Here is an 11,076-nt window from a genome sequence, read left to right as displayed (position 1 = left end):
CGCCGAGGCTGGGACCGCATACCGCAGCGCCCTCTACGACGGCGCCGAACCAGCTGCAACCAAGCCGAACATAATCTGGACGCGAGCGAGCGGCGCTTTCGCGCGCGTTGGGGGGAGAGTGTCAGCACCTCTCCTTATTCGGTAAGTGGTTCTTGAGGGAAAGGGAAAGGTTGGCGCTATATCCTCTCCTTATTCTTACACCGTGTACTCTGCTTTCACTCTCTCTCCCCCAGCTCGGCGAAGCTACGGACGACGGAATGATCATTATGACAAGGTTCTAACAGCTCCGCTGTAAAACACGCTGAGAGAACCACAAATATGTAGCATCACCAACGAAGCAACGCGCAGAGCTGCTGCCGAAGCCGTCCGCGTTTCGCCGCGTTCGCCCCGAACGCGCGCGGTGTTGGTGACTGCAGCCGATGCCTCTGGCGACGGCTCGGCAGGTTTCGACCAGAGAACTGGACACTCGTCGAGTAGCGTCGGAAGTCGCTGCCTCTTCTCGCCTCGCAACGTTACAATATAATGTAACTTACTGTTGTAGATCTGTGTTTATTTGTATTTACGCAATTGCACCACGTGCAATACATGCACATGTAACACTCATAACAGACGGTGTAGCTAACACAGCTTCGCTGTTCGACCATCGTCACGGAGTGGAAGGGGCATGATTTTTTTATTGTTTTCTTTGCGCAGGTATCGCGTACCTACTACTGAGGACCGACCAGGAATCGAGTGGTTTGCACAAAAAGCGCCGAAGAGGTTTATGGCATAAGAAAACTGAAGGCTAAAGACGTGTTAATGAACACTCAATATGTAACAATAACCATGGCTTATTTTTTATGTTTCGTGGGTCCACCGTTCTTCACAGCTCAAGAATCATGTGGTTAAAGTTAACCATAAGAAAATATGCTTCAGAATTGCTAAGCCCTTGCTTTATTAACAGCTCAAGCGAGGTGAGGAAGCCACAAGTGCTGTAGGATTCCAGATACACGTTTTAGGGCAGGGCCGTTTTACATAATTGCGTAACATGGCTCCAGTCATCGCGTATCCTTCTAGCAGATGTAATCTGTCGGAATAAAGAGTTCCAGCATTAATCACAAGTTCGAAACAGTTACGCCAGTTGTCCTTAACTCGTTGCTGCAAGCCGCAGATTAGCGAACGAGTGATCCGAGAGGTATCATTTTCAGACAAGTATTCACAGTGGCGCACCAACACTCAGCTCTTGAAACGTTTCGAGCTTTGGCCTCAGGACCGTGCGTCCGTTCGGGGCACTGCATTCCCTTGACCGTCCGTAGTCGCCTTCGCTCAGAACATGACCTCGAACCGGACGCGGATTTCGTCTGCGCTGACGTAGCCCTCATTCTCGAGGTCATGAGCATGGCAAAAGTTCCCCAACGAGTAGACCGGTCCCGCAGTGGTAACCTCGGCGTCAGGCCTGGCGAGCCTCGAGGCGAAGGCTTCCAGTTCCGGCGTTAGCGTCAAGGAGCGTGCCCGAGGTTTTACCCGCGGATGGATAAAGGTGATCCTGCAACTCCTGCGAAACGGCCATTCGAGATGGGCGTCGTTAGTTCCTTCCTTGAGTTCTAGACCCGCGTGAACTTTCAACCCTTGTCCTCGCCGTCTCTGCTGACCAGGAGTGCCGGGGACAGGTGGTAGCCGAGAAAGTACCGTGGTTCGCTGCGGCACCAAGCCTCTCCACGCGCGGTCGCCATGCCCTTAAGAGCGGTCCACCCGCGTACCACCCACTCCTGGAAGTTGGGAACACTCGACGCAAATTCTAGCGTCTTCGTGGCAACCTTCAATGACCTCGCACACTCTTCAGTCACGTGGTCTCGAAGCAGGTTCTGAGCCTCTAGGTTGCCTTTCGTCATGGATTCTAACTGCTCTCCGAGGCCCAGCGCCATTTCTGCCACGTCTTCTCTGAGGCGCGAGTAGGTGTCATTGTGCCAGTTGTTGGCTTCGGTCGCGAGGTCCTTCATGGCACTGAGAGTTTGCAGCTTCACGGCATCCAGGCACTGCGTGAGCACCGCTTGGCCGTGCTTGCGCTCGAAGGTCACGTGTTCCCGAACGGATCGGATCTCGTCTCGCAGCGAGGCGTTCTCGTTCAGTAGCCTTCGGAGCGTCCGCAGCAGATCGGGCATTGCGGAAGTGACGTCATCACAGTAGCCGTTTGGCCATGCACCACGGGCTTCTTCGAAGCTGTCGGCTGCGTCGTTGTGTGTATCGTCGTCTGGCGCGGTGTCCAGAGTCTGCCGGAGTATGTTGGAGCTGCAGCCGTCCCTCAGGTGTTGCACGACGTCCTTCTGCAGTACTTTCTTTTGGCACCGCGTGCAGACGACGTTGTAGTACTCGCAGCCGCCGTAGCAGTGCTCCGCCATGTCCCACGCTTCGGTCACCACGGGGCAGCCGTTCTTGGCGTTCCAGCACCGGGCCTGCAGGAACGAAATTGACGGTATGCAAGTGCATCAGGAGCCGCGTCTGCCTGTCCGAACACTAAAGGAGTACTAACATTAGATTTCTTACTCGTAATTTATTGTGCCCCCCTCCCTCACCCTTGTTCATCGAACGCCCCAACTCTAAGGGCACTAGATAAAATAATGCAGACATGCAACACGCTACCTGATTTATTACCAGTACTTGTTTGCACGAATCAGCTTTCTTTTCGCAAGAGGTGGATACTTTATGATACGTAAATATGGCTCCCTTCATTCTCGCGGCCACTGCAACTGCCACACACGAGCATAGCCAGAAGAAACGCGCGCAGCACTCGTTTTCTTTCTGTTATCAACGTTGTCATACTTAGCCTCGTTGCTACATGACGTCAGGCAATTTTGCTCCATGTCAGCGCGTCACGATTATTCGACGAAACATGGTCCGACACTACGGCTCCACTTTAAAGTGAAATTAAAACATTTTAAAATTGCTTCACACGCTTCATATTTGCTGCATGTCGCCCTTTTGAATTCGAAAATAATGTGGCACGTTTCACAACTGCAATGTTCTGTGCCAGTGCCCCTTCAATGGCTTTTGCGGAAAATCTGCCGAAGTACACAATGGGCTCCTGCGCACATGGAAGGCACTGCCATCTCAAAAAAAAGCAACTCGTTTTCTTAGAAAAGAACGATGTCCCGTTCTTTCGCGACAACTCACGTATGGGACCAGAATTACGAGGGTAGCAAATAGAAGTGTTAGATGGCGAGAAGGACCGTTCAGCCATGGTAGAAAGGAAAACTGATAGGCGTGACAGTAAGAGAAACAAAGTGCACTGCGAAGTGGAGATTGAACGCGGCTGGCTGATAAGAGGAAGAAGTCCAATTGACCAGATGGGAGCTGCGGCAAAGCAAACGAAGTCGATGAGTGCAGAGGATTAGGTGAACTGATGAGAAAAAAATGTGCAGGCTTAAAATTTTTGTTTTTCTATTGCAGGACAAAGGCAATTAGAGGTCGCGGCCACCACAGAAAATCATGATTATCGTGTACCCTTATACATTTCTGATTAAGCCTGTGAAACAAACCTGCGAATAGTATCGGTGCACAATTTGACACCATTTTATTCTTCAGTGACTTCTGCGGTGCACTTGTTCACAGATATCTGTGTTGTTGTTGCGCAGGTGTTCATTTCTTCGAGCTTTCGGTAGTATAAGTGACGCCCATGCACAACGTCATTATGAGTAGCGCAGGACACCATGAGGATAATTACTATGAAACGCTAGTGCGGTGCTGTTATAGAGTATATCGTACCTGATCCTTGAGAGAGAACTGTTGTCTGTATAATTGTGTGTGCTTGTTGCTCACCCTGAATTATTTTGTAGGTGCTGCTGCCCCGTTTTGTGGCCACCGGCTATGCTACGCGGAATAAAGCCGCTCTTGCCAGATCCCAAAGGCTGCTGAGGGCCGGAATAATGCAGCGATTCTCTTCCGAAGCTATTCCTTTTCACGCTTCGTCAGATGGCTGAGCTGTCATCCACCAATGCTATCACCCAATTAGGCGGATGATAAGAATGAAATAGAATCGAGCAGAAGGAATCACGACATCATACAGGCTCAGCATTAGTATCGGTCCCCGCTTGCATGCTTGAGAGAAAACTTGCAAAGCGATCATTTAAAATACGCTATCTAGACTTTCCGAAAAGAGTGAGAGAAATGGAAGAAACGAAAGGCAAGGAGGTTGACCATACACACGTCCGGTTTACTGCCCTGCACTGGGACAAGGGGGTATAGGAATAAAGAGAGAGGGGAGATAGAAAGGGCACAGTTGCGCGCACATTTGAAGGTTCGCACCAAGTCTACACAAGGTCGCCAAGACCTGTCGACTTCAGGTACTTCAGCAACGCTTTCGTTTGATTTTCCGAAACTGCTCAGGAAGTTATGAAGGCCGCCGTTGTTGAGTTGCAGGATAATTTTGATGACCGGGTTAATTCACAAGCCTCCATAGCACAGTACGCGAGCGTCAGGCTTCTCCTGGTTAGGCGCATTGTAGGACTTATTGATAGCCCTTCAAAAATGCGCAGGTTGGTTGTGGCTACTATCCGTCGGTCAAGCAGGTAGCACGGTCAGACTGGAGCATATGACCGCGAGCACGCACTCAAGCCATTTCGTGCCCGTGCAAACGCTGGGCATACGCACTACTGTTGCATGTAGCTGCAGTGTGCTACGTAGCGTAGGTACCGCGGCCGCCGCGGGGTGTCGCGACCACACCACTGGCTGAGCTAACTGCGGCTCGCTGAGGACAACCGCGTTTGGCTTACGTTTGGCGCGTCGTAGGCGCCAAAATCGGAAGCAGTGGCGTTTATGTTAACGTCCATTATCAAATTTGAACTGCGCGCCGCAGTGACGTTCAGTAAGCAGAGCGTCGTGGGCGCGCGCCGCTCGGCCGTAGCTTTCGCAGTGCAAGGCATTGGAGAAGGAGCGAAAGCACCGCGTAGGGGGCGTTTGATTGCCAATAACTCCGCTGCTGCTGAACGCATCGAAGTACTTTTTACGGCAAAGTATTTTGAAATAGCCTATTTTAACTTGACATACATTTCTCCACTTCAATAAAAAGTGGTTCAGGGCCGCTTTAAATATAATCGGCAGGATATATCACGAGAGGGGGGGCTGTGCTTATCAGGCACCGCTGCGAGCTCTCTTCTCTACACGATACCGTGCTTTCAAATGGAGATTTTTGTACTTTGTGTTTTTCAGGCACATACACCGACATTATCTTGTTTTCAGGAACGGCGGCTTCGACCGATATGCGTACTTGAACTGCAGGAAAAGTGGTAGGGCCGCACTATGCTCCCGCTTGCTTTCCTGCTAACATAGACAAACACGCTAACGCCGACGTCACGAGTATGCGAGCGCTGGCTTTGCCTTCACATTGCCTTGGCAAACAAAATTTTTCTGCACTCTATTCGCCTGAATTTAGACCGTATATAAGCGTGATATATAGGGCATAGATTGATACGAGATAGATAGACGTGGCCAAGCTTCCAGAAGTTACAGGAAAGTTTTCCAGCGTATGTGTTATTTTCCGGCTTCGCCTCACCCCTTTTTTCTTTTTTTTTTTGTTTACTGACGTTTTGTTGCATCCGGAGTTGATATTTATGTCGCCTTTTCACTTTTGTAACGCATATAAATCACATCATACCCTGGTAAACCTCAGTTGGAATGTTAGCGTTCGTACTAGTCTGTTATCGTCTGGTTTATCGCTCACCGCGATGGACGGCGCCCTTACAACAAAAATAATGAACATCAATTAGCACAATCAGCAACCCTTCTGTGTTACTGGCAAGCATTCGTGTTGAAAAACGGCAAATAGCGACGAAGAGAAGTCTTGACGTAGTATCTAACTTTTCTTTTCTGCCCTCTGCCCTGTTTACAAACATGGAGCCTTGTTCAAATTCCCGGTATGGTCACCAAAGGGGAAACCAACTGTACTTACTCCGGACAGAATAGTAGATGAATTGGTCTGTAAGCTTCCTCCTTTCGGTCTCAATGCCCTTGTGGCTGAAATTCAGCCTAGTTTGCTTTCGAAAATGTATCACACGATAAATAACTGTATGAATTGGCGCCTAGTTTCTACAATGCAAATGTTTTTAGAACATTCCATACTAAATCAATTATTTAGGATATCAGTTCGAGTCGGCGACTTCTCTGCAGGCCAAAGGTCGGCAAACTCCCTCATGAGTTGACTCACTCATATTTACTAAGACTCAGGTCAATCCGGCAGTCCGAGTCCGAGACAGAGTAAAATTTGGTTGAGCCTGAGTCAAATAGATATATTTGTGAGTGAGTCTGAGCGATCTCCGTTTAATTTGGAAGACCTATGCTCGAGGACAACGCCGCAGATGACGTGGCAACACTCTGCCAAGACCCATTGGTTCCAGTTTAAAGATGCCCTCGTTCGCGCATTGTTGGTCAATTCAAGTCTCCCTATGATCCTTTTTTCTTGTCACAATTAGATAAAAAGTTGGTCCTGCTCTTCGAGACACCTTCTATGAACGTCCGCGTGCGTGTCTGATGTATATTCACGCCAAATTTCACTCGCAGTAAGAATTTCTGCTTATGAGTGCCCCGGTGTGTTATCTTACATGAGCCCCCTCTGGCATGTCTTATGTCAAACATTTTTTAAGCATATCTCTCAAACTTATGAAGTAGTAAAAATGTAATAAAGGGGCTTAAAGTGCACAGGCTCCTCAGGCACCGCGTGCAAGAGAGAACTGAACGTGTTATCGCAAAGTCTTTTTAGACACCATTTTGAAGAAGCTGGAATGTGTGTTTTTTTCTCACCCACTATGCAGAGCTATGTCCTCGTGTACGGAAACCAAGTAAATCCCGACCCTTCGAACCATAGGATCTGATACTATCACCTCCAGAGGAAAATCTGGCGCGGTTTTCATTCCCGTGCAATAGTCACCATGGGTAGTAGATAATTTTTTCTACAATTTGGAATGGAATATATACAGAAAGCGAAGTTGCATTTGCGGTGAATGATGTCCTAAACGTTGAGGCTGTGACAGATCTTGTCACTCCCCAAGTGTGCAGAATGCAAACTACGACTTTCCAGATGAGTTTTTTTTTTCTTTATAAACCAAGAGGCAAAATTAAGAAGCCGGGCCACAAAATTCAAATGTGCAAGAACAACGCAGCAGTCAGAACACTTTTTTTTAAGGTTTCCACGAGCAGAACTCAGGGCCGTTGTACTACGCCTGCTTGTTTACAAAAATGCGACCTGTTATTGACGCTAGCTTGCAGTGGGGAAGTGACTGACGTCTACCTTTCGCTTGGACACTTCGGAAAGTGGAAGCACCCTCCACTCGATGTCATCGGGGTTGATCCGCATGGAAGTGTGGAGCGGGCAGGAGCCGACGTCCATTTCGCGGCACTTCTCGTAACAGGTTCGGCAGACCACGTCCCTACATGGCAGCAATGCTGTCTGCTCCGGCACCACGCCGCACAGGCTGCATACGCGAGACGCTGAGAACGGCTCGAGGAAGACGATCGGCCGCCGGTCCAAGTCGCGGCCGAAGCCGTTCAGCGTGTACGTGTAGCGACCGGTGCTACACCCGGACGTGGACGCCATGTTCCGCGAAGACTTCGCGCTGCGCTCCAAACCCCGGCTCCACAGTGCCGTTGGTTCTCGAGCTGGCTGCCCGCGATTGTCCAGTCGTCTGCGTAAGCGCACCAGCCAGCACGAACATCTGTTCAACCAAGCGGCAGACATTGCTTGGAATTGACTTTCAATGAATAGCCATATTCGCGCCCTCTATGGCAGGAAAACACTTGTATCTGCACGAAGCTCGGCTTCTCGAGATGTGGCGCATTGTAGTTCTTTATTCCATTCGGTGATGGCGCTACAATCTGCAATGTGCCAAATTTACCTTATCAGAAGGTCCGCCTTTGAAGCCAGAGGAGTTCTGCTGCGGGGAACTTCGCCACTAGTGCGAATCAGGACGCCCGATAATGCTGTGTTTGCTTGTTTGAATGAACCAGATAGCGCGCGTACTGCCTGGTGGATGGGCAGATATGACGGCTAAGGAAAGCACTGGTTGCAGACTTTGAGATAGAACAGAAATGAACATTTCGACGCCCTTGAGACGCGATGAAAGGATGCAGTCTTGGTTAGGTTTGAAGAAACAGCTGATATGAGTGAAAAATGAAGGTTTTCCTCTCCCCTTTCGGCAGCAGCTGTGAAGAGGTAACGGCAGAGATAGCTGATTACGGCGTAGATAGAGCTGCCGCTTTCGCAGGAACAGTACGTTTCGCCAAGGCGTAGGAACGCACGCACTTATACACGCATGCCCAGTCAAAAAATACCCGTCAATTTACGGTATATAATATAGAAAACTACGAATCGCACTTATAACGCTTGAAATGTAATTGACTACACGCGCCAGTTACTCACCTGGAAAGTAATCAACCCTTTACAATAATGTAACCGTTGTTTCAGGCAAGCTATAGCTTCCAATGCTTGTAAGGTTTTACGGTAATCCAAAAAAAAGAAAAGTTACATGATATGAGAGTTGTATGGTAGCTCTGTATGAGCGTTGTCCGGATTTCTTACCGAGAGAAAGGGCAGTACGCGAGCGCGTGAGCTGTGTAACCGAGATGAGGGCCGCGTTCTTGGCCGAGCCAAAACTAGCTTTTTGGGAATCAAGTGCTGTCGATCGCGCGACAACATTGTATCGTTTCAAGAGAGTGAGAAAATGTTTACGATACGAAATGCAGCGAGGTCGCCCTGAGGTACATTCCATCGTGCCTTGTTGCGTAGCATCGATAAACAAATGCACTGCATCATCCAAGTAGTGCGCACGATCCTGGAAGTGTAAAAGAGCTACGCTTCGTACGCAGTTAACGCCCAATATTCTTGTACCTTGGGCTCTACTCTAGACATTCCACCATTTTCTTCGAGGCGTGACGTAGTCGCGACGCGAGCACAATGGCGCGGATGGTCCCGTTTTGCTTTCGTAAAGTGACGCAAGCTTGACGTTTCCCATAAGAAACTGAAATGGAGGAACTGAGCCTAACGTTCTTGACACAGCAAAACAGTTTTCCTCCTCAGTAAAAATAAAGCAGCTAGCTAAACGCGCATTATTATTCTGTCGAAAACGCTTCCCGCTTCCATCATCTGCAGCGTACAATCTGTCACCTGATTCATTAGCTAGCATACCGGATTTCTGCCGTCGGCGTCGCCGTCGTCGTGAGGTTCCGTATGAATTCCAAGAGCGATAAAATCGTCGCCGCGCGCCGCGCGATAGGGCGTGGGGGTATGGAAGGGAGGGAGGCGGGGGCGACACTGTGCTCCGGCACCAAAGGCGTATCTTGCAATCGGGCGTAAGGGGAACTTGCCACTCTAACTCCCACGCCAAAGCAACAAAGCGGTAAGGCAGCGCGGGAGGGGGGCGGGCGCAGTTTCTACTCTGCCAACAACTCCGTTCGTGGAGACGCTGTGAGCGTCGAAGTGAGCGGACGCACTCACATCGGCTCCGTCATCGAATGACCTACACAGCGGCCAAAATCATCGGACCACCACGGAATTTGACGCAGAGGCATCAGAAGACGCCAGGAACTCGCTGATACCAAGATTTTGGCAAGGCAAGTCCTGGTTTTCCCAAAATTTCCATCTTTCGCCAGACCACGCTGAACCACCACGCCAGCACTGCCGGCTGGAGGGGAACGCGGGGCCCCGGGAGCCCGTACGCGGTCTAACCGCTACGAGGTGAAGTAAAAACCATCGGACAAAGGCCCGGACCACCCAGTGACCGTTATGGACACGGACCACGAAAACGAAGACCAAATGGAGGATGCCTCGGGCGTCGAAGAGGATTTCCGATTGCCTGACGGGGTGATCAACGGGGGATCCGCCACCGACGCCGGGAACAGCGCGAAAGAAGGTCAGTGGAAAGTCGCTCTATCGTTACGAACGCGAAAGCAGCTCAAAAGGCAGGCGCGAGACGCCCAAATCGCCGACGAGGAGAAAAACCTGAGCCACGAGGGGCAGCTACGGTTAGCGCGGCGACAAGGCGTAGAAAAAGATAACATGGCGTCCTCTGTCAGCGTGGCCAGGTACGGCGCACATGAGCAGGAAAACTACAGGGGACGCTCCGACAAGGATTTCGTAAAACCACCTGTGCAGAACGGCACTATGCTTGGAAGCAAGGCTGAAAGGAGCCGCCCGCGCCGCCGCCCGCCGCCCCTCCCGCGCAACGACATGAAAATCGTGATACGGCCAAAGCCTGGGCTCGCCGTAAAGGATCTGCAAACCCATCAAGTGGCTCGGGCGATCTCACAAGCCAGCGGAAGCCCGCAAGAGTGCCGAGGAGAAGATTTCCTCCTGCGACTGAGGCCGGGGTCAAATATCATAGTGGTCAGTACACCCTATGAAAGGACTGCCGAACTGGTCATGAAGATTACGAGCCTGAATATCCAAGGCAAGCAACACCCAGTAAATGCCTACATATCGACTCCCGAACACCTCCTCAAGGGAGTTATCCACGGCATTGACGAAGGGACGACCGAAGACGAGCTGATGGCAAACCTGCGAGTCCGCACTCAGGGCGTCAAAATAATGCACGCCCGCATGTTCGGCAAGACCAGGACCGCAATCATCCTGTTCGACGGCCCGATTGTTCCTCGGTATGTCTACTATTACGGAGGAGAGATCCCCTGCCGAATCTATCCGCCAACTCGCCAGTTCTGCTACACGTGTCGAAATGCGGGACATCGGGCCGATGTTTGCCCGGAACCCACAGTCAAGGCCTGCAAGAACTGCAACTTACAAAATCCAGAGGAAGGACACAAGTGTGAACCCGAGTGTGCCCTGTGCGGGGGGGGGGGTTCATGTGACCGCCGCTCCCGAGTGTCGCAACAAACTTAAGCATGTGCCACCACGAGGCCGACCACCTACTCAACCGACAAAGAAGACTACCAAACATCAAAGCCGCCCCAAGACGGAAAACATTCCGAAGAAGCGGTGGCTGAGCTCTGACCGCGACGGCTCCTCATCGCCAGAGAGATCCCGTTCCCGCTCTAAATCTGGGTCCAGGACGAGGTCCGGCTCCAGAGGCAACAAGCAACCCGAGACCAAGCCACAAC

The 11,076-nt window shown here is 50.7% G+C and overlaps 1 protein-coding gene across 1 annotated transcript; it reads right to left on the bottom strand.

The window, feature by feature from the left end:
- Nucleotides 1–910: 910 nt before the first annotated feature.
- On the bottom strand, nucleotides 911–7,679 carry LOC119464116 (uncharacterized). Its single transcript, XM_037724957.2, has 2 exons — nucleotides 7,259–7,679; nucleotides 911–2,432 (listed from the first exon to the last, which is right to left on the bottom strand). The coding sequence occupies exons 1-2, from the start codon at nucleotides 7,562–7,564 to the stop codon at nucleotides 1,602–1,604; spliced, it is 1,137 nt and encodes a 378-aa protein (XP_037580885.1). The 5' UTR covers nucleotides 7,565–7,679; the 3' UTR covers nucleotides 911–1,601.
- Between the last annotated feature and the right edge of the window lie 3,397 nt (nucleotides 7,680–11,076).

This window comes from Dermacentor silvarum, chromosome 9 (genome assembly GCF_013339745.2).
Source record: "Dermacentor silvarum isolate Dsil-2018 chromosome 9, BIME_Dsil_1.4, whole genome shotgun sequence".
Taxonomy (NCBI): Eukaryota; Metazoa; Arthropoda; class Arachnida; order Ixodida; family Ixodidae; genus Dermacentor; species Dermacentor silvarum.
The sequence above is the reverse complement of the archived record's forward strand: the minus strand, read 5'-3'. Positions and strand labels throughout refer to the sequence as shown.